Below are 24586 nucleotides of genomic sequence, written 5' to 3'. Positions count from 1 at the left end.
GCAACAACACTTTGAAGTAAAAGAAATTCTTGACTCTCGCCGGCTTCGCAACACGCTGCAGTACCTAGTTCGCTGGAAACTCTTCCCCCACCCTGAGTGGGTGGCTGCTCACGATGTTGCTTCCCCTCTCCTTGTTGCTCGACTCCATAATGCTTACCCCTCCAAACCGGGTCCTTAGGGTTTTTTTGTTGGGGGGGCAGTATGTCATGTTCACCGTTTCAATGTGCTTGGTACATCGTAACGTTTCGCATGTCATTAGCCTGATACGTGTTTGATCTTAGAAGGGAGGAAGATTCCTCTTCAGGGAGTTCTTATCTGTTGGCTGCTGGGTTGGAATGTATTTGGGTTATCTCATGTATTCAAGGTTGCTTTCCCAGGATGTGTAGAAAACGGTTACCAGCACCTGGGAGGGGGGTGGTTGCTATGGCTGGTAGGGGGGAGGGATTACGTTTGGAGCCGAGGGTTTTTAGTTTGTATTTGGCGCGCTTTTAGTCATTCTCAGCTTTCTCTGTAACTGTCATCATTTCCCTAATAAATCAGATTTCATTTAAGTAACCTCTTGTGAGTCTGAGTGTTTGGGATAGGCAACCATTACAGGACTTGTCTGTTTATTTGTCTACCTATGTATTGTGTTTTAATTGAATTTTGTACCTTGGGGTGGTGGGAGGGAAGCTATATGGTAGTAATTATAATTTATAGCTGAACAGACACAAAACCCCTATATTCCCTGGAAATTAAATGTTTGAAGTATATCTTGTGAATTAAAGATTGGATTATGTATTAAGCACCAGCAAGAAAGTCAGCAAACATTATCTTTCGATATTATCCTGACTACATTGCCCTGATAATAATGAAGTGTCTTGGCAACTATCAAATAAAAGGTATGAAAGTTTGGAAAGTTCATTGATATTTTTACTTTCTCATGGCAGGAGACTAGCCAGGAATTATTTTTTCAGGCCAGTCCAAGGTAAGGAACTTCAAGCTTTTATTTCATTGTCAGTTACACATCTCTTTTCTCTTTGTACAGGTTCCCATGATTCTGGTTGGCAATAAATGTGATCTGGAAGATGAACGAGTAGTTGGCAAAGAACAGGGACAGAATTTAGCAAGACAGTGGTGTAACTGTGCCTTTCTAGAGTCATCTGCAAAGTCTAAAATCAATGTTAACGAGGTAACAATTGGTTGATTTTTCAGAAGGCATTGTATCAACTGGCTTGTAAACATGAGAAAGAGTATGTGTGTATACGTATATCTCCTATTTGTATAGTCCTATTGCATTTTGCCATCAGAATCTGTCAGAAATGTTCCCTTTAGGGCATCCAGTCTGAAGGAAGCTTTTTCAGATAATCACCAGAGATGCTTTTGTTACAAAAATTCCATTAATCAAAAGTGAGACTTGTCCCATCAAAGCATGTGAGCCCACACTGCTGCATGTTAATATTTGCTTCTCTGATGCATCAGTATTGAATTCATTCTACTGTTGTATTAATGAGACAGAACAAATGTCTTAGCAGAAATTTCTTGACTCATGATGAGGAGATTGAGGTATTCTTACTAAATTATCTATACCCAGGTGTTTTAAAGGCAGTAATATTTTTTTTTATTTTTAGTTTTGGCTTATAGAAACCATTAGGTGCCTCAATGAATTGTTAATTTTATAGGATTTCTTCCTTTTACGTATATATGAGTATGTTGTTATGTATGTATGTATTAATGTGCTGTTTTTTAAATTCTGTGACTTGGTCTTGGACTGTAAATAAATCAGTATAAAGAGAGCTGTGTAAATACATGTACCATACACAAAAATTATTTGTTTGTTTATTTAGCTAATTTATATGCCACCCAATTCCAATGGCTCTAGATAGCACTAATAATGATAATTTGACATGCCTACACACATCGCATGGGCATCCATGAGCACAGTTTTAACATTTTTAAAATAGTGCTTCTAGGGTGTGCCATATATGTTAAAACTATTTTTAAAAATGTTAAAACTGTGCTCATGGATGCCCATGCGATGTGTGTAGGCATGTCAAATTATCATTATTAGTGCTTCTAGGGTATGCCATATATGTTAAAACTACTTGTCACCCATGCTGCTGCATTCTGGGCCAGCTGTGGTTTCCCATCCATCACTGATAGCTATCCTGCAAGAAGAGAATTGTAGTAGTCCAATTTTCAGATTGCCATAGCCTGGTTTATCAGCCAAAGATGATAAATGTGCCCCTTTGGCACCAATGTTATGCCACTGTCTAGCATCGGTGCCAGATTGAGGAGGACTCCCAAGTTGTGAACCTGATCCTTAAAGTTGAGTGCAGCCCTGTTCAAGTCAAGTAATTTTTCCAGTTCCTAAGGACTTCACAACAGAGCAGTTAGATACTAAATAAATGCCTGAATCATAAAATATATATATGCCAGCTTTGCCTAAGTTGCTGTGCTGGTTGGAGATAATGGAGTTGGAATCCAGTGCAACTGGAAAGTATCAAGTTATGCAAGATTGGTAATAAGGTGTCATGATAAGACCAGAAATACAAGATTTAGGATTTCCAAAAGCATTCTGTATTAAGTTAGCAATCTATCCCAGCAGAGCGTAATATAGACATTTATAAATTACATAGCCGTTCTCATCTAGTGAATGAGTTTTTATGTATGTGTCTCATACAATCTATTTTGAAGATGAAAATATGTACTCCCTCTTTTTTCTTTTTTTTTTCCTTGTTGCTGTTCTTACTCCCATCCCTTGCCTTGTTCTTTCTCTTTTTGAGGAGACTAGTCAAGTTTCTGTACTGACCTTTAATATTCTTAGGACTCTGCCAAGGCTGTGCAACTATTAAAGACTGCATTATTATTTTATGTTTCGGAAGCAAGAAGTGACTTCCTCTTGTAATTTCCATTTTTCAGAATCCAAAAAGGGTTTTATCCAAAAGAGCTGTTGTCATATTTGCTTTGATTTTCTCAAACAAGAGCCAGTATGGAAAGCATACTTTGCCAATCTAGTTCTGAACAGTAGAATGAAAGACGCGTCAGCCTTCCTTGTGGTTATTTATTCCTTTAGTCGCTTCCGACTCTTCGTGACTTCATGGACCAGCCCACGCCAGAGCTTCCTGTCGGTCGACAACACCCCAAGATCCCCCAGGGACGAATCCATCACCTCTAGAATATCATCTATCCATCTTGCCCTTGGTCGGCCCCTCTTCCTTTTGCCTTCCACTCTCCCTAGCATCAGCATCTTCTCCAGGGTGTCCTGTGTTCTCATTATGTGGCCAAAGTATTTCAGTTTTGCCTTTAATATCATTCCCTCAAGTGAGCAGTCTGGCTTTATTTCCTGGAGGATGGACTGGTCTGAACTTCTTGCAGTCCAAGGCACTCTCAGAATTTTCCTCCAACACCACAGTTCAAAAGCATCGATCTTCCTTCATCATAAGGCTCCTCAGTTCCTCTTTGCTTTCAGCCATCGAAGTGGTATCATCTGCCTATCTGAGATGGTTAACGTTTCTTCCAGAGATCTTAACTCCAGCTTTGGATTCCTCAAGCCCAGCTTGTTGCATGATGTGTTCTGTGTACAAGTTGAATAGGTAGGGTGAGAGTATACAGCCCTGCCGTACACCTTTCCCAATCTTAAACCAGTCCGTTGTTCCGTGGTCTGTTCTTACTGTTGCTACTTGGTCGTTACACAAATTCTTCAGGAGGCAGACAAGATGACTTGGTATCCCCATACCACTAAGAACTTGCCACAATTTGTTATGGTCCACACAGTCAAAGGCTTTAGAATAGTCAATAAAACAGAAATAGATGTTTTTCTGAAACTCCCTGGCTTTTTCCATTATCCATCGGATATTGGCAATTTGGTCCCTAGTTCCTCTGCCTTTTCTAAACCCAGCTTGTACATCTGGCAATTCTCGCTCCATGAATTGCTGAAGTCTACCTTGCAGGATCTTGAGCATTACCTTACTGGCATGTGAAATGAGTGCCACCGTTTGATAGTTTGAACATTCTTTAGTGTTTCCCTTCTTTGGTGTGGGGATATAAGTTGATTTTTTTCCAGTCTGATGGCCTTTCTTGTGTTTTCCAAATTTGCTGGCATATAGCATGCATTACCTTGACAGCATCATCTTGCAAGATTTTGAACAGTTCAGCTGGGATGCCGTCGTCTCCTGCTGCCTTGTTATTAGCAATGCTTCTTAAGGCCCATTCAACCTCACTCTTCAGGATGTCTGGCTCTAGCTTACTGACCACACCGTCAAAGCTATCCCCAATATTGTTATCCTTCCTATACAGGTCTTCCGTATATTCTTGCCACCTTTTCTTGATTTCTTCTTCTTCTGTTAGGTCCTTGCTATCTTTGTTTTTGATCATACCCATTTTTGCCTGGAATTTACCTCTGATGTTTCTAATTTTCTGGAAGAGGTCTCTTGTCCTTCCTATTCTATTGTCTTCTTCCATTTCCACGCATTGCTTGTTTAAATATAATTCCTTATCTCTTCTGGCTAACCTCTGGAATTTTGAATTTAATTGGTCATATCTCCCCCTATCACTGTTGCCTTTTGTTGTCCTTCTTTCTTGGGCTACTTCTAGTGTCTCAGCAGACAGCCATTTTGCCTTCTTGGTTTTCTCTTTCTTTGGGATGTATTTTGTTGCCAACTCCTGAACAATGTTGCGAACTTCTGTCCATAGCTCTTCCGGGACCCTATCTACTAAGTCCAGTCCCTTAAATCTATTCTTCACCTCCACTGCATATTCCTTAGGAATATTAGTGTGCTCATATCTAGCTGATCTGTGGGTCTTCCCTAATCTCTTTAGTCTGATCCTAAAATGTGCAATAAGAAGTTCGTGATCTGAACTACAGTCAGCTCCAGGTCTTGTTTTTACCGACTGTATAGATGTCCGCCACCTTTGGCTGCAAAGGATGTAGTCAATCTGATTTTGGTGTTGTCCATCTGGTGAAGTCCATGTATAAACCCGTCGCTTAGGTTGTTGGAAGAGAGTGTTTGTTATGCAGAGTGAGTTGTCTTGGCAAAATTCTATCAGCCTATGTCCTGCTTCATTTTGTTCTCCCAGGCCATGCTTACCTGTAATTCCAGGTGTCATTTGACTGCCCACCTTAGCATTCCAGTCTCCTGTGTTGAAAATAACATCTCTTTTAGGCGTGTTGTCCAGTAGGTGTTGCAGATCCTCATAGAACTGCTGCTTCAGCTTCTTCAGCATCTGTGGTTGGGGCGTATATTTGGATCACTGTGATGTTAGATGGCTTGCCCTGAATTCCAACTGAGATCATTCTATCGATTTTTGGATTGTATCCAAGCACTGCTTTAGCCACTTTACTATTAATTATGAAGGCTACTCCATTTCTTCTGTGGTCCTCTTGTCCACAGTAGCAGATCTGGTGGTCATTTGATGTGAAGTGGCCCATTCCAGTCCATTTCAGTTCACTGACGCCCAAAATGTCTATCTTGAATCTTGACATCTCACCAATAACCACATCCAATTTGCCCTGGCTCATAGATCTTACATTCTAGGTTCCAATGGTGTGTCGATCCTTAGAACATCGGATTCGCCGTTCACCACCAGCACCGTCGGCCGCTAGCCGTCCTTTCGGCTTTGAGCTAGCTGCGTCATCACGTCTGGGGCTACTTGAACTCATCCTCTGTTCCTCCCCAGTAGCATTTTGACCACCTTCCGACCTGGGGGTCTCATCTTCCGATGGTATACCGACATATCTCTGGTTGTACTGATCCATTGAGTTTTCACAGCAAGAATACTGGGGTGGGTTGCCATTACCTTCCCCAGGGATCGCATTTAGTCTGACCTCTCTGTCATGACCTTCCCGTCTTGGGTGGCCCTTCACGGTTTAGCTCATGGCATCATTGAGGTGCTCAAGCTCCAGCACCACAACAAGGTAACGATCCTTTGCCGAAGCAGCCTTCCTTAGGAAAGGAAATTTTGACTTCCAGGTCCCATAATTCCTAAGCAGAATAGTTAAAGAAAATTCACAGCTGAATGGGAATTATAAGACTTATAGTCCAACATATCTAGAGGATAGCATATCTAAAAACTCATTTTTCTCTTGTTGGACTCAATATTTTTTAACAAGTCTAAATGTTCTGAATGTCGTATTCTATCATTTGAGAGTATGAAGTTAAGGCTAAAATCTTCTGCCTGCTTTACTTGATAATATTGAAGCATTTCAACCTCCCAGGACACTCTCTTGGTGGTCATTTTGAATAAGTGAGAGTACCATTGAGTGAGAGATTGCCTGAAAAATGTTGATGTATGTGACTTTAGCAATCTCAAAAGGTCTCAACAAACCCAATGGGTTTTAACACATTGCAGTTGTTAATTGATAAGGTACTTGTAATCTTATCAAGATTAGGTACTTGCTATTTGTAATCTTATCAAGATAAGGTACTTGCTATTTGTAATCTTCTCCTTCAAAAGAATCATTAATCTTTGCTCCACAAAAGCTACATCATCAGTAGTTTTCTTGATGTCTCTTGATTTGAATTTTTAGCAAAGTAATAAAATCTGTCTTAATTAGGTTGCTTTTAATACCCTGCATTGTATGTTCGGTGCCAGTGTTTTCATTAAACTGTTTCTAATACTTTGGACATCAAATGCCTAGAATACTAGTCCCCTTCCATTTCTTGACCACAGATACCCTTGTTGCCACAAACCTATATATGATTATGTCTTTCTTTTTAATAGTCTCACTGTCTCCTTCAGCTAGTGATAGAATTCATAATTGGTGTTCTGCAGATCTTATTTATCTCCCTAAAAACTGATTTCTACCAATCTTGGTAGATTGGGTAATGAAACTTCTGCAAGCAAACAACCAAGCTCAGAGAGCACCAAGGATTCCACAGTAAATGAGGTTTCCTTGAAGGTCGCATTACTACAGAGCTCACTTTACTTACCGCAACTGTGTCTGCAGTCTCTGGGACCAGAAGGTACCTTTACACCCCAGACTATACCCACACCAACAAAATATGAAATTTGTGTTTATATGATAGCTCCATATACAAGATGATCTATCTCAGAGAGCAGTTCTTTGCACGTGAAACACTTTGGCATTAATGATTTGACAGAGCTCTCTCAAGTTTTCTTAGCATAGTTCTTGTTAGATTGACTATTCTCAGAAAGTCTTCATATGTCCTGCAAGAATTAACTCTCTTATAAGACAGAGGGTGAAAGGGAGGCAAACAATGTCTGGCATCATGGTGTTACACTATACAGAACTTACACATGGACAGTTGCTCATAATGTTTACAACAGTCAGGTTATAATGAGAACTGAAATGCTGTATAGAAATAATGCTTAATATAGTATAAATTGCAGTAAGAGATTGATATCAATTTACGTCGAAGTCACTTTGTAGTAGTTTGTTTTGTATTTTCACACCTTTCTAGTTCTTTCTTTTTTCTTTGTAGGTTGTTTTGTTTCATCCTTTTTAGTTTTTATGTATATCTTGAAAAAAATTAATAAAGCTTTTAATAAAAAATGTTTACAATAGTCAGTAGGACAGTACTGTTTTTATAGGCATTTCTAGGATATGATATTGTCTTTGTTGAAGCAATACTCATATCAAGTAATGGGGATGTTTTTAAGAGCACTTTTTGTTTTGTGTTGCATTCACATAGTTTCCATGGTTAGGAAAGTCCCAGTAGGAAATCAGCTAAACCACCATTTTAACTGAATTGTCTTCTGCTGTTGTGACAAGCTCTTCTGTCTCACATCAGACTCCCTTTCCATCTCTTCCTTTCTTGATGTGTCCCAAAGCTTATGGGATCAAAGTTTGTAAGAAGTTTCCATCCTATAATACCCATTTCTCTAATCGCTTTCTGTGCTTTTTGTGTCTTTCTTTTCCAGATCTTTTATGATCTTGTCAGACAGATAAATAGAAAAACACCAGTGGAAAAGAAGAAACCTAAAAAGAAGTCATGTCTGCTGCTTTAGACCCACAGCATGCAGCAGCTCTGAGCCAGGTAAGCAAACCCATCCCCTTTAGGTTCAGCCTTCTCAAAACTTGGGGTCTTCCAGAAGGGTTAGACTTCCATTCCCCAAGTTCTCTGTCAGTATGGCTGAACAGTCAAATCCGATTACTTTCCTGAGACATGTTGCTACTGACTCTACCCCGAAGCTGCTCTGTTATGTAAGGGCAATTGCAGACCATGGAACAGAGGCTGCAAAGGAATTGAAAGCTATTCTCTGTAAAGTTTTGGCAAGCATTCTTTCCAATCCAGTACTTCATATAAAGTTCATCCTTGTTCTTGAGTTTCAGGAGATCTGGACACACAGTGTTTGCACTGTAAGCATGACATATGCAACATTTGGTGTAGTACCTTCTTCTGATAAATCCTCCTTCTTTTATATGCCGTCTTTAGCCAGTATCCTGCCACAAGTGCTTTCTTCCACTATAGACAAGTGCTTCATCATTATGTCCTAGGATGTTCTTTTCCTCCCCGTCCCATGTCTTGTTTTATTTATTATTTATTAGATTTCTATCTCACTTTTCTGTCCATCTCTTCAAGCATTTCTTAGAAGGCTTGATTGCAGCATTCATCTATAAGGTCTAAAAGGAGTTTCTGCTCAGGTGATTTAAGTAGTACCTTTCAGAACTTCCTGCTCAGTACAAGAACTGAAACTTGAGGGTGGAGGTGTACACAGTAAGGGCAACATCTATTGTCCTATTTCTCTTTTTATTTAGTACTCTCATGCATTTGGGGGAAAATGAGGTCCTAAACTGAGGCCTTTTGAGAAGTCAGAAGCTAACTTTTTAGTTGATTTAATGAAAAAATAAAGTTGAGTTATAGTATTTATATCCCACCCTTCCAATGAACAATATGTTTCATGATGAATATGTATTGTCATTGGCAAAAAAGATGCAGTCAATAACACAAGGATAAAATGGCAGCTGCAGAAATCATACACCAATCCTCTTCACACCCATCCCTCAACTGCTGTCTCATGTCCCATGCCATTCCAGAAGGGCCCCTCACCCTCGGGACTGACAGCTGTTGAAAGAAGCTGGGAATCCCCTTCTGTGTATATGTCTGCTTGTACTCAAGTTCACAATGATTAATTCATTGACAAATCAGAGCAAATTAGAACTATTTGAACCAGTGCTTACAGCTCAACTGAGTCTGTATCAATCAAACACCTTTAGGGAGGAAGTTTCCCAGTTGGAGTACTGATACAGAAAGGGTAGGTTCTTCAGTAGGTATCTGCACTTACTTCTGAAAACCGAAGCATTTGCATGTACTCTTGAAAGTCAAAAAGGTAGCTTTCCCAGTTTGCTTGACTCCAGATGTATTGGACAACAACTCCCAGAATTCCCTGCCACTATGGCTGGTTGAGGATGACTGATAGAGACCTTAATGCTCTTCTTTTATCTGTCTGCCTGCCTGCCTGCCTGCCTGCTGCTATAATGAAAAAAGACTCTTGGTGGCTCACATTAAAAGTTTTTGTCTAAAAAGTCTGTTTTGAGTTGGATGCTAACTTTTCTCTTTGACTTCTTCCCAGGATCACAGGAATGAAGAACTGTTGCCTAATTTGGAAAGTGCCAGCATTCCAGAAATTCAAAAAAGCTACACCACAAATTGACACCATATCTGAAGAGCTTCTGTTTTTATATATTATGTGAAGAATTTAGATCTTACAATGGTTTGCACAAAGGTCCCTGAGGGAAAAAAAATAAAATAAAATTGCTCTGTGTATATCTTTTGGAATTAAAGACAATAGTACTCCTCTTTTGCAATAGCAGTTAACAAATGTGATAATAAATATAATTGACTCTAGTTGTATGATTATACAAGAGCATGGATGCATTTCAAATGTTAGATATTGCTACTATAATTTCATATTGACCTCTTCCCATAATCCCGTGCCCATCGAGCACTAAAAATGATCAGTCATTAATACTTGATATCCATCATGATAGATACAACTATACAAATTTTACTGTTCATACTCACTGCAGCGATAACTGTCCAAGTCATTGACTTCATTTTATATTTAAAAAGTTATGGACTATCATTATTTTCATTCTGCCCTATATTCTAATTAAAATTGTGCATTATGCTTTGGAAAAAATGGGTCTTTTATAGGAAAATAAACTGGGATAACTGATTTCTATGGCTTTGAAAGCTAAAATATATAATATACTAAACCAATTCTAATATTGCTTCTTGTGTTTTACTGTCACAGATTAAATTACAGCTTTTATGATTGATTAAATTTTAGTACATTTCCACTTTGTTTGTGTGTTTCTCTTTTAGGTTGCAGGTCTCAATTTTTAATTGAAAAGGTGAAAAGCATTTGTAACAGTAAATACAAGTACACCAGTAACTCCCAGTTGGGTTGTACAAGAAAGTCCCTAACTGGATATGGCTGCATAGATCTGGTGGTGATTTTTCTTAGCCAGCCTAAGTGGATTTGTGATGTGCAGGCAGAAGTGATTTGAAATTGCAGTTAAAAGTTTATGTATAAGTAAACAATTCATTAAAGAATGCCCATCATTGTATTAGATAAATACAGTAAGAAAGAAGTAATAGTAGATTGAATAGATAGGATGCACCAGTAGATTATAATTATGAATGTAGGTGCCTTTTCAGTTTAATTCTGGAAACTAGTACTAATCTGTTCTCTAGTTTGCTTATATGTTGGATCCTTTAATACAGATCTTTTGAAAAACAAACTCTGCTTTGGAGCGGTGGCTATAAATGCAGTGGGAGTGGGAAGAACTGAATTTAACACCATCAGACTTGTATTTTTGCCTACAGTTCAGGTTTGTATGTGTCCCCAGGAATGAGTTGTATTTAATGTTCCAATAAACAGTGTTCACATGCCACCTGGTGGACATAAAAATATAGTAAGCGTTTCCCCATTAGAAACTTTGCTCATAATATTGAAAAATGTTAGTAATTCACTGAAATGTTCTAAATATTCCCTATTATTGTTGGAGAGAAGTAGAAGTTCTAGTTTCTGACCAGGAGTTTTAGTAATCACATTAAGCACACAAATTAAGTAAAATAATGTTTTTTCTAATCACATCTGTTCAGGGTTGCAGCAGTACAGTCACTTAATTGCTAAGACCAGGGCCAAGCCACCAGCCACTAGTGGATAGAAAAGTGGTATAGATAACAAATATGGTATGTTATCACTAATTATCTATTGTGTAGCTCCTCTCTTTCCTCTGCCAAGCTGAGAGTGGACATATCTAGGTCAGGGGCAGTCAAAGAAGTCACAGCACTTACGAAAAAAGGGTCAGTTATGGACACCATTTTAACCTTGTTGAACTTCCTGCAGAAGCCGCTGATGTTGACTCACTTCTCAGTAATTAAAGCAGAGAAATTGGATGTAGCAGGCAAGATTACCCAGAAAGTTTGGTCCCTAGGAGGCCCCCTGCCCTTAAATTCACAGGCAAATTTCATCAGTGGTTCCCAAGCTTCTCCATTATATTAGCAGTGAAAGCTTTTGTGGACCATCGTACCAGCCAAAGGTTGGCAATACAATGCCTGTCGGTACCATAATACATATCAAGAGGCCTTTCTCTTCTTGATACCTTCAGGGCCTTGGCATTCAATAACAATTAAAAAAAAAGTCCAAGCTTTTACCAGACCACCAGATCAGATGAGGTAATTTCCCCAGTAGCAGTGAGTGAAAATGCCAACATCTCATGAGGTCTAGTGATGTGAGATTATTTCAGCCATCGTCATTTCTTTTTTATTGTGGCACCCAGGACACTGATCACTTGCAATATCCTCACAGGTCCAAATTGCCTTTGGAGGTCTACATTCTTTCTCTTTTTAAGACTGAACTGCTTTTAGCTGTCACTGAAAGCAGCAGAGTTCCAGGGTCCACCCACCACTCTTTTTCTCCCTTCTGGGGCCATTGGGACCTGGAGCTGCAGGCAGCTCTAAGTTTGGCTTTGAATCTGCTTACCTCCCAGACCTACTCCTGGGTAAGCTTGGGTGAAGAGAGGCAAAAGGAGAGACCTAGAGGTCAGCAAGCATGCAATCAAATGAAGAAGAATGACATCATGCAGCCTGTAAAACAAGCCCCAATTGACATGATTCTTGGTTTGCATTGTTTGCACTGTGTACAGTCAACCCCCCACCCTCCAAAAAGCTTAGCTTTTTTCATGACCCAGAGGACTATATGTATAGGAAATTAGAGCCAGAGGGAAAAAGAGAGGTGCATATGTTCCCTGGAGATGATTTTAAGAGAATCAGGGACATCATTCAAAAAATAATTTAGAAGTGACCTGAGAAGCACTAGATGTTCTACTATGAAGCAGATATTTTGTTGGAGCAAGAAATGGGCTGAATTGAGTATGCTTGTATTCTAGTCTCATTTGGATGGATTTTTTCCCTAGTTTTTGTGATTTTGCTTACCTCTGGCAGCCACCAGATTTTCTCAAGAATCCACAGGCCTCCAAAGTTTAGAGATGCCCTAATCTGCTCCTAAACCCCAATGGATTTCCCTGGGTAGTTGAAGTGACTTTTCATCTCTACTTTGACACAACTCTTATGTTACATAGTGGAGAACATTTTCATTAACTGGAAAGGCAGAATGGAAGATATATGAAATTTTTCCATTTAAACTGAAACATTTCGACTAATCTCAGAGCAAATTGGGCTTTCTAGTAACTACTGATAACTGTTGTCAGTGTTTTATACATCTCAGGACTAGGTGAAACCAATAGAGTGGGAAGGTTCACTTAATAGGCTACAGTGAATTGAATATTAGGTAAATTTGGTTCTTAATGTGTTTATTGTATAGGCATATTTCTTTCCCAGTGGGAAGCAGCCTGCAGAAATTTATTATATTGGTATTTATCTCTACCAGGTGGCATGTGAAGGCAATTTTAGTGAAGTGACTACAATTTCTTTCAGGAAAAGAATGCTCTGTAGTTTTTGAATGGGATAAACTTTAACCCAAACTAGGTCTTTGAACACCTTCAAAGAATAATAGCTTATTTTAGCAACAGCTTATGCTGTAATAAATTTGTTAGTCTTTAAGATTCCACAAGACTCTTTATTGTTTTGTCACCACACACTAATGCAACTGAGTTTTTCCATCCAGGATTACTCTCTATGACCACAACTATGCATGAGCAGCAGCAACTGAATCTGTCAAGACCAAACAACAGGGACAGTGCAAAGCCCTTAGATTGGTACACAGATAGGGAGGAACCTTTATCGAGAAAACGGTGTTTTGCTCCAGTGTGGTCAACTTGTAAAAAGTAGCCCCAAGACTACAAGCCCCAAGAAAGTAGCCCCCTCCAACTACAATTTCTGCACATACATTATATATTAATTTTTATTGTGTTTATTAAATGTATTGGCTGCCCGACTCCATTGCAGCTCTGGCCATATAAATTTGACGAATAAATAAATACATGTAGAATATATGAAACTTAATGCAGTCCACACACATAAAAGGTAATGTTCCCCACCCCCCAAAACCCCCCCAACCATAATCTCACAGATCAGACAACCCACAAGGACCATGCCACCCACTGTAGCCCAAGGCCTGAGGGAAAAAAAAAAAAACAGGTCTTAAGGACTTGTCTAAATAAGGTTAGGGTGAGATCATTCCAGAGGGCAGGTGCTATGACAAAGAAGGGTCACATCAGATGGCATTGTTTGATCATGGGATCTGGAGTGTGCTGACTCTGCCAGATCGTATAGGACAGACAGAAACTATGGAAGGCAGGAGATCCCTTAAATAACCAGGCCTTATGCCAAGAAGGACTTCATATGTTATAACCAGCACTTTACATCTGCATCTGGAAGCCTACCGTTCACCAGTCCAGCTCACAAAGCAGAGGTGTTACTGCTGTGCCACCACACTGTGGAGCAGCCATTCTAAGACGTCGTCAGTTCCCTTCCAAGTGAAGACAGGAAACACAAACCGTAATGTAACTCCTAAATTAGGCTTAATGTAGTTCTAAAAACAAAGAGGTTGACTTATCTCCAAAAGCTGGGGAGAAGAAAATGCATCAAGACCCCTATGCATGACAAAGACCCATTCACATCATTATCCCATCCATGGCAGCTTTCAGCCCATCCATGGCCTGTTTATTTTTCTGTTTTTAAAACATAATTGATGTTTTAACAGTAATAGACTACTGCAAATGAAGAAGAATGTGAGGAAAAATGCTGTAAGATAACCAAGAAAATGGTCGATACATCTTCCTCACTGACATTTCCTTGATGCAAAGAACATTTCTCTCCAACAAGCCAGTAGATGGCACTTCAGTAGTACATGTGACAGCAGAGAATGGAAGTTGATAAAAGCAAGAGGCATAGCTCTCCCTGTATCTAGCTCTCAAGCAAAATAGTAAGCAAAAAGATCTGTAGAGCATCTCCATTTTTAAAATTGTTCTTGGTCAATGTGATTTTTAAAAAAATGAAATTCTCATGAAGATGCAGCATTTTTGCACTAATTGTAGATATGATAGAAGATGTGTGTAAACATCCCACATGATGATGACAACTTTTGGGAAACTAAAGAGATACCGTGGTGCAATCTTGTTACACAGGAAAGGTAAACAGGCATTGAAATCAAAGGTGTTCAGTTCTCTTTTCACACTCAGGCAAATACCTAAATCCAGCTATGTTTTGCAGGAAGTTTTAATCTCCCACACATTCACTTATCCTTTATCCGGCAAGTACAAATATTCTTAATGTTTATGTCTCTCAGAAAGAGCAGCTGTGCAGTTTGTGGTTGCTTTTGGATCCTAAACTCTTTCTAGTTTCCCAGATTAAAGCAGTGGCCAGGAGTACCTTTCTTCATTCTCGGGTGATGTACCAATTGAAGCAGACTGGAAGAAACTCATCTTGAAACAAGTGCCTATGCATTCCCCAGGTTTGACTGGGAACCACAACTCGTACAGAACTTAGCAGCCAGGTTGGTCTCTGAAGAAGTTCAGAGAGAGGACATTACTTTTACCTAAAGAGTTGTGCTGGCTGCTAATTTTTTTGTGGATAAAATACAAGATGCTGCTTATGATTTTGGAAGCCCCATGCAGCTCACTTGAAAATCCCTCTTTCTATATAACCCCCAAACTCACACATTCCCTGAACTCATTTGAGGGGATTCAGCTGCAGTTGTCATGGGTTTAGTGACTTAGCACTGAACTTTCTCTACAGCTGCCTTAGATTTTTTTTAAATAAAAAACACTCCCTGCTGAGATTAGCAACCTAACTTCATTATTGGCTTTTTAAAATAGAAGTCCTAAAACCACACCTTATAAAGAAGAATTTTAATTGTTGATTTTAATTATTTCATTGCTGCTTTAAGCTGTCGTACTATTTCAAGTCTTAATGAAATTAAAGTTTTATGTTCCAATGTTATATCTTCTTGTCACTAGGAGACCCAAGGAGCTGGTAATGAGGGAGGGAGGGAGGGAGGGAGGATTGACATACATGGGAGGTACATGAAAGATTCTGAAGACCAATTTTTCCCTACATGTCTTCTGCATGGTGGTATACATGAATAAAGTGTCCACATGTAAATGGGTGAACAAGAATGTCCCTAGACATTAGCTATTGTATTGTTAAGGAAATATTGCATTGATGAGTAAGAGCCATGCTCAGTTCAATGTCAATGGTACCTTGTCTTGTTCTTCTATAGTTCTTGGCTTGTTCTTCTATGGCCAATTACTTTTTTAATCAGCACCTGATAGTTGGTACCATCTCCTTTGTGATAATACAAAAAGTTGCTTCTCTAGCCAACTGTGAGTTATCTGTCTTTTAAAATTATTGGTTCCTTGCGCCGTGTTTTAAATTGTTGCATGAAAAACTGATTTTCAACCAGAGACTGACATTTCTAGGGCTTCAGTCCCCTACAGGTTCTACAGGTTGCAGAATGGCCATGCCTGGAACAACTCACCACCACTGTGCATCCATACCGTATCTGTGTCTCTGTGTTCAACTCTCTGCCAACTCTGTGCACAGAAAACATCACCAGAAGAACGAAGTATCTCAAGACAGTTTGAAACCTCCTCACGTATACTTGCATTATCTCAATCTCCCCTGCTTATTCACACTCAAGTTTTATTCTCAAGTGTCTTATGGTAGTATGTACTTTTAAAATCTATGCTACAGGAAGCTATGTGCTTTGAAATCAACCTTTCAAGCCCTGTGCTAAATTTTCACATCTCTCAAGTTTACACAAAGGGTCCAGCTCCTCCCTATGATACCAAAAGAATTGGCTACTTCAAATAATGACAATTCGTGTTCAGTTCTGAAATGCAAAGGGATGGGCAAGTGTTAATTCACAGTGGCAGCCATTCCATCTTGCTAGGGTTGTATTTAGAGTTGTTGCAGATCCCTTCAACTTATGTTGATTTCTGCCAGACGAAGTTTAAACACCCTTCCCCAATTCTGCAAAACAATAGAATATAGCTCTGTTGTCAAAAAGTCCTGAATTTAAAAAGTGGATACCTGGATGGTTAGGACAATTGCCAAGTCTGGTTCTAGGAGAGTGATAGATGATGTTTACATCAAGAGTTGTTATTTTAATTGTAAATGCAAGGTACCTGCTATAAACCTGGCTGAATTTCAGTCTCCATATATGCATCTGCTGCTATTTGCTTCTAGGTTCATATTTTCTCTATGACAAAGATAGAGAAAGGCAATTTTTTCTTGTTCCCTTCCTTCCCCCAATCTGAAATATGCTAATTTCCAGCTGCAGCTAAAAAAAAAATTATGTGCAAATTTAAGCTATGACTGAGTGACTGGTGTATAATTTCTGGAGCTAAAATCCAGAAACTTTAAATAAGAAAATAGGTGTATTTTTAGGCTCAGTTAATAGAGCCAGCCTATATTACTGGAAGAGATGGATCATGCTGTGGGATGGATCTTTTATTTCCCTCTAGTAGTTATTTCAAATTTCATAGTGAGAAATATTATGATAGAATTCCTCACCTGAAACTTCCCTATCATTAAAACTAAATTCTGACCTCCCAGTAATAAGCTACTCCTATGCTTGTGACATTTTAGAAACTAGCTGATGCATTAAATTCCACCAAGCAGACACAGATATTTCTGTTCTGTACCATCCTTCAGTGGATCTAATTTTTCCACAATTAAAAAGCTCCTGCACATGAAAAAAGCTAACTTTTCCTGGTTCCTATTGTTTAATATCCAGGAGTTTTCAAAAAGGAAAACTATCCCAGTATTTGATCCCTCCATCTGCAGTTTGATGTGGTACAATCCAACTAAATTTGGGTGACTGCTCTTGGACCAAATGCACTGAAATATATATCCAGCAGGTCTTAACATGTTCTATAAGAGTCAAATGGCAGAAATTAATTTCATAGAAATAGTGGCCTGCCATGCCTGCACATTCAGTACCTATTACACATCTTGTATCGGTCAGGGGCTGTTTGCATGGATGTAACATTGATGTTGTAAATCACAGCTCAGTCTCTTCATGAAAGGCATTGAGGGACTTCCGCTGGATGCTTTCCAGGCTGTTCAAAAGGCTCCAACTTCCGTCTGTTCAGTAGTTCCCTCTGGCCCCTGAGATTTCAAACAAGAGTCTCAAATAAACTCCTGGCAGCAGTAAAAGTATCTGAGCCAGAGCAATTCATGATACCCAGAAGAAGGTGGCAAAACTGCAGCAGCTGCAGGAAGCTATTTTTCTAAATGCTGTGCTTGAATGCAAAGCATGCATACAAAAAACAAAAAAAAGTGGGGGGGAGGTGGAAGAGCCAGAAATGTATTGTGTGTTGTCAATGGCATGTTGTAGGTGTTTGCCTTTGCAGCTGTACTGTTCTTTAAAAAAAACAAAAACCCATTCATTTTGCAGAGTTGTGAATTGATCTTGTAAAGAAGGTAACCCAGCTTCATGACAATTCCATCAACAAGTCAGATGAGAGAGAATGGTGATGGAGAGCCATTACCCTGAGACATTTCTTTCATAGATTCTCCTCCCTTGTTGTTCCTGTATAGTTTAAACACTTCCTTCAAACAAGTACTGTATGTTCAGGTTGTGAATACTAACTCTGATAGAGCAGCTGAAGTCACAGAGGAGTCTGGCTGGAAATGTGACCACCATTTATTTAGCTTGTCATGCTCCCAGAGAGGTGGCACAGTGAGATGGCACATGACATACTAAACTCTAAACCTGGGTTTACAAATCACAAGTGTTGTGATCATGAACCATATTATTTCCAAGCAAATACTATATTATGGCTTAACATAATGTTACAGCTGGTTCACACAAAGAGGGAGGAGGGTCCCATGAGACATTGAACCATCAGTGATTCAACCCTATTTTAGACAAATGAGTGTATGGTGTAAAGTCGACTGTTACATCAATATTTTGAGGTTTTGACAATAAATAATAAAAAGTCAAACAGGGTCAGAATTGTTTAGCCCTTTTCAGCTATGGATATCTTTCGATGGGCAGATGGATGAGAGAGAACAAGAAAGTGGGGACAGATAAATACAGCCTAGTAAGACAATGGATGGACTTCATTGGAAAGTGTAATGAAAATTGAGTTAGGAAGGGTAATAAGGAGGGCTGTGGATTGATAGCATTTTTGGACCAACCCATGCATGACTTTCTCTGGGCATGGTACAAGTATGGTTAAACTAAGATGGAATTAAATAGTGGTAGGAGAGAAATCTAGTTGTATGCTAATGAAAATTGAATGGCCTTGGACAGACAGACACACAACACAAAGGCTGAGGTGGGAGCATTTAAAACTGCTTCTGCCATAATACTCTAAAAGTGGCAATGGGCAACGTTTTAATAGCTGGGGGCCACAGTCAACAGTTTGGGGGTAAGGCCATGGGCTACAATATGGTAATAATTTGAGGAGGTAAAACCATGGAAAGCACCAAGCAAGGTCAGAATTTTTATTGTTTTGAGGACTTCAGTTTTGGTTCTTCAGATTATTTTCTTAGTTTAAACAACGTTAGGCCTATTTTTTGGTTGATGCTTTAGTTTTCCTGTTTCCCACATCCAAAAATCAAGAAATCATGCCAGCAATTTTTAGTTAAGAGTCATCAGAGAGAAAGCCAGTATGGCAGAGTGGCTAAGATGCTAGACCAGAAGGAATTTTAGTCCTCCCTTAGGCATGGATGCCAGCTGGGTGACCTTGGGCCAGTCACTGCCTCTCAGCTCTAATTGGTATCAGGCTCTGTGACAAGCCATTGAAAACTAAAACTCCCCATTGCAGCATGCACTGATTGATTCTCTATGAATCAGGTGAGCACAGGGCAGAACAAATGGACTCTGTAACCAAGTGGGAGAAATGCTAAGAAGAAGGGGAACAACAAGTAATCAGAGGAGAGACATGGAAGATACAAAGCTGAGGCTCAGGCTATGGATGCAACCATGGGGCCTCAGGTTGCCCACCTCAGCTCTTTGTTAATCATCCACACACAGTGACACTTGTTGGGGATCAAGAAGTACTCAGAAAGGGGGTGTGAATGACCAAAACCTGGACCTTAAAAACCTTGGAGTTAGCTCTATTTTTTATGCTTATTAAAATTTAGCCAAGCAGGCTAAGTTCTGTTCATGATTGTAGGCTTGCACAAGACTTTCATTAAACCAAATAATCTATCTTTCAGACTGGCTGTCTGAAGTATTGTTTGGAGTAAAGCCAACAATTTTTTGGCCAAGTCTATCATGCGATCTCAGAGGAATTTCTCTTCAAGCTGAAGGATGGTATAGCTAAAGCATTTTATATTAACCTACAGGAATGGTTTCATGGATGAACAAAGTGTTTCATCTTGCGTTGCTGATTGCAATCCATTAAAAGCATCTCTGCCTGCTTTATTTATTTTTAGGTCCATTGCCCCTCTGTGGACTGGAAAACTAACAAGACAAGCTAGACAAGGGAACAGAAGTACTCTCCACGCGCTTTATTCCTAAGCTTTCCCTACATAGGGTTGATCTCTTACTTGAGTGTTTGCTGGAGGCTCTTAGTAAGATTCGAAACTTTATCATTTCAAATCACTTCCCATAAGACCTTATTTTATGTTACAGTTGCCTGAAAGGATCTCTCCCCACTTCCCCAGTCTGCTAGAAAGTTTAAATAACCCCTACTTTTAAAATTTTTCGTTCAGCTCCTGCTGTGTTTCTGAAAAGTGGTGCTCAGATTACATTATTCATAAACAAAGCCCAGAAAGCTAAACCTTAGGACATACAATGTTTGTATCACCTACCTCCATCTCTCTCTCTCTTTCTAAGAGAGGGAGATGAAGAAGCTCATGTGCAAGGGCAGGGTGCAACCTATTAAGCCTTTAATTCCAGTCCCACATCTCTCCTCTCTTCCCCTCTCCTCTGCAATTCTCTTTTGCCACTGTAGTCTAAGCTCCAAGCTTCTGAACCACCCATTTGCCTGTGGGTTTTTCACTCTTCAGGAAAATAAATGTGGTGACAGTATGTGAGAAAGAATGACGTAGAGGGAGGGAGAGAATGAGAATAATTGTGGGAATATGAGGTGGTCTTATCATACATAATCGCTGAGAATGTGACTCTTGGGGTAAAAAAATAGTGTTTCTTATCCCTGACATATATTGAAATATGCAGTAGTTATGAACTGAGGACTGCAGAATCTTTCCACCTCCTCCTCCATTCTCCTTTGCATCATTAGAAGGACAAATCAGAATAATTCATAGCTATAGGAATCCACCAAATCAGAAGAATTCTTGAGTCATCTACCAAGTATATCACTTTCCAAAATTAAATTAATCTAAGTTCGATATTCCAGAGAAAGGCAATAAACTTCTATGCTGGTTTATGACCATAATAAAGATTTGACTTGATTTAGAACCAATAGGGCATTCTTTCAAGATAAGTTGTCCTTCTGATTTCCTGTATAAGGGAATAATAATTATTTTTATTTCTGTGTCTCTTCTCTTCCATATCATTTTTGGAGCAATCTCAACTGACAGAGTTCTGAAGTGAAAAAAGGAAGAAATACAGTTGGTAGGCTAAGATTCTGAACATTCAAAAAGGCAAAGAGATGTTTGACAGAGTGGGTAAAGAAGTGAACCTGTACCTCAAAATCATAGCTGGAAGAGTCAGAACAATAGAACTGGAGAAAGACCTAACATTGCATAAACCAACATGCAATATGTTCTTAAGCCCAACTTGTTGAAACAGTTTCACTCCATTTTAAAGTTACATTAACTACCAGGAGGTACCATTTTAGTGTTTTTATACTTACTGGGAATTGCCAGATGTTCCCAATAAGGCTAGGCGGGCTGGAGAGTTGAAGTCCAAAATATCTGTAAGAGCAAATCATGGAAGTCTTGGAGATCAATGGCTATTAGCCTTGATGGCAGTGTGACTGCCTCTGAAGGTCATCTGTGGGGAGACTAGTGGGCTTCCTTGTGGAGCTGGTTGGCAGCTGTGAGAACAGACTGCTGGACTAGATGGGCCAGGATCTGATCTAGCAGGGCCCTACTTATGTTTTTATGTTATGTTCTATCCAATGAATTTTCCTTAAAAGAAATGGTTAATAAAGACCGTTTTTCTTCCTAACTTACTGTAAGCTCCACCAAAGCACAGATGCATGATGAGAATATTAGTAATTGACAGCACAAGACTTTGAGGGTTTCTGTCCTAACAAGCAGGAACCACGCCGAGACAAGGAATAGGTCTCTAGTGTTTTATTACTGCTACAGTAGACAGAAAATCCTAACAAACTGAAGAAGCATGGGAAAACCCATACAGATAAACCCCAAAAGTCAAGGCAGGTCTGTTCTGTGTCTCTCTGAATGACAGCTCAACTCCTCGCTACTACGCATGCGTTTTCCCCCCTGGATAGGGCCCCCCTCCTGCTCACCATGGTTAATAAAGACCATGGTTAATAAAAAAACTGCTCATGACAGTTTCCCCATCTGCCTTACTCTGTGTGGAGTTCCAAGTGATTATTCAGTCCCTCTTTCACATATATAGTGTATTTATACACACGTGGCTTTTATTAAACCAATTAAGTATATTAAGGATCGAGTTGAGCATTCTCTGCAATAACAAAAAGAGGAATATTCCAGCATTTTCATTATCAGAAAAAAATATATTGAGTTTCAGGGAGCTAGGAAAGACTCCTGATACGCTTTCACATCTTTTTATCATAGTACCCTATATATCAGTATTTCTCAACCATAGCATCTTTAAGATGTGTGGACTTCAACTCCAAGAATTCCCCAGCCAGCATTCCCCAGACTCCTTTTTTGTGACCCCTGGGAATTCCCTTTCCCAGGTAATGCAGCTGAAATTTGCTGGAGGCATTTTCAGGTTTAAAGACAGAATAAGCATCTATTAAGCCCTGTGAGGCTAGCAAACTCAGAAAACAAGAACCATTGGAAAGATCTTAATTACTAGTAGAGTAATATAACAGACCTTAAAAGCTACCAAATTAATTCTCCTGCATAACTTATACCTAGTGTAATTAAGGTGGAGTTATTCCGAGTCTCTGGTTTGAAGTGTGGGTTGCTTGTGTACACAGGTTTAGTGTTCTTCTGGAAGAGCACAAGACCTGTTTGTAAGCTCATGTTTAGCAGTCTTTTGAAATAAAGTGAGACCTCCCCCTCAGGAGAGAAATGCAGCCAAGGGACTCTATCAATGGCTATTAAAATGGGCTGCATTAAACCTGTAAGGATACCCCCAGCCCACAGCTTCTTCACTGAGGCAAAATAGAGCCAGAATAGGTAGCATAGGTAAGCACTTAGATCATAAATAACAAAACTAAGCAAAAATCACAGTGTTCAAGGAATAATAATTTATACTCTCTGCATCCACCCATCTATAAAGTGGTGTGTGATCATAGTCATCTCCATAATAATCCCAGATCAGCTTTCTGGATGCCTAAATCTTTTACAAAAAGCACACTGGCCATGCACAAGGAGGATGCACCTGTAAAAACCTGTTATGATAGCAGTAGAATCCTTCAAATGAAGGTGAGGAGGAGGAGCAAGAGGAGGAGGAATGGCTTAAACCTTGAACAAAAGCACTCAGTGGTTTATTCTTCCATTCAAAAGTAGGAATTTTCAGATACTGCAATCCTATGCCTCATTTCCAGAGGAAACAATCTCGTGAATTCAGAGAGGCTTTTGAGTTGATAGGAATAAAATTACATCCTAAGGCACTCAGAAAACTGTTAATGCGAATTAATCTTCTGTCTCTCTAATACAGCAGCCATCAGAGAGAATTGTGAGAGTTGGTCCACAAATTGCCAAAGTTGGAGAACGTTGCCGTAATGCAGAACGCCTGGGTCTCTAGAGCGTTCTGAACGAGAACTCCTCACATTCCTTGCTGGCTGGTCATAGCTACTGAGAGTTACGATTTAGCTCCATTTAGGACGTCAGTGGTTTCCCCATCTTCTCCTCTCAAGAAACACGAGTTGCTGCTTCTGCTGTGTTCCTCTTTGAACCACTTCCGTTCTTAACAGGAGGGAAGTATTTTAATGGCAATGACTTACAGAGTAGCTCTGTCTTTGAAATCCTAATCAGAGGGAAAAGCCCCTGTTGCTGAATACAGAGCTTAAAACAACCCTGCTATGTTTAAGCTTTGCAAGGAAGCAAAGCTGCGGTGGCAGCCAACCCTAAGATTTGGCTGAACTCCAGGCATTATGTGCCCAATAAGAAATGCACTCAGTCATACAGTGTCCAACTGGTCCTTTCCACTACAGCAGCTGAAACAGCAGCCACAAAGGATAACTTCATAAGTGAACAGTAGAGCACTTTGTAATCTGAGCCCACAGCCTGCGCTGTGGAGGCTGAGAGCCAGATGCTGTCCTCCTACATCCTAGCATTTTCACCACCACACCGTTGCAGGGAATGTTAAGGCTGGTCTTATCATTATCAGTGGCCTAAAAGTATGGTGTGCAGATGGGTCCCCACTGGCACACCTATGTGTTGGTAGTGGGAGGTGGCTGCTGCCCTATCACACTGGGGTGCTGGTTTGTGTGAAATGATCTAGAGCAGTGTTTCTCAATCTTGGCAACTTTAAGATGTGTGGACTTCAATTCCCAGAATTCCCCGGCCAGCCATGATCTAGAGGCAGCTTCTGATCTGAGCATTGCACTTTATTGTATTGATTGATTGATGTCAGATGCTCAACAGCACAAATCAGTTTAGAAATCAGTCCTGTGGAGTTCAGTAGGACTTATCCCTAGGAAAATGTGTATAGAATGTTAGAATTACAACAGTCACTTTATTTAGGAATTCTGGGGACTGTAATCCCAACATATCTGGAAGATATAGCAGTTTGGAAAATAAAGTATATAGGATAGCACTCCAAAATATTTTAAAAAGCAAAATATATTTGCATGATATTAACAGCCATGGGAAACCAGAGTGCTAGAAATGAAAGCCTCTGAATAATTTCCCTTCAAAACCCCACATCATTTAAAAACAAGCTTCTAGTTGTTTTACTTGAATTTACTTGATTTTAATACAGTTGTTTTCAATTTTGTTTGTTTCTGTTGTAAACCACTGACAAACTTAGGTAGTCAGCAATATAACAAATTCAATCAATCAAGGCTCAGGCAAGGAAGATTCAAGAAATACTGAAATGGAAGAATCTGTTTGCCTCCAAACTGTATCTCTCCGTCTTG

At 39.6% G+C, this 24586-nt stretch overlaps 1 protein-coding gene across 1 annotated transcript in view; it reads left to right on the top strand.

Annotated features, from left to right (window-relative positions):
- The window catches only part of RAP1A (RAP1A, member of RAS oncogene family), a 105953-nt gene extending 95710 nt beyond the window's left edge, over positions 1-10243 (top strand). Inside the window, exons 7-9 of the mRNA XM_063297434.1 lie at positions 1028-1171; positions 7864-7979; positions 9517-10243. Coding sequence (XP_063153504.1) covers positions 1028-1171; positions 7864-7950 — 231 coding nt within the window. The 3' untranslated portion in view covers positions 7951-7979; positions 9517-10243. The remainder of the gene's footprint in view (positions 1-1027; positions 1172-7863; positions 7980-9516) is intronic.
- Positions 10244-24586: the final 14343 nt, after the last annotated feature.

Source organism: Candoia aspera, chromosome 3 (assembly GCF_035149785.1).
Source record: "Candoia aspera isolate rCanAsp1 chromosome 3, rCanAsp1.hap2, whole genome shotgun sequence".
Taxonomy (NCBI): domain Eukaryota; kingdom Metazoa; phylum Chordata; class Lepidosauria; order Squamata; family Boidae; genus Candoia; species Candoia aspera.
This window is presented reverse-complemented; position numbering and strand designations above follow the sequence as displayed.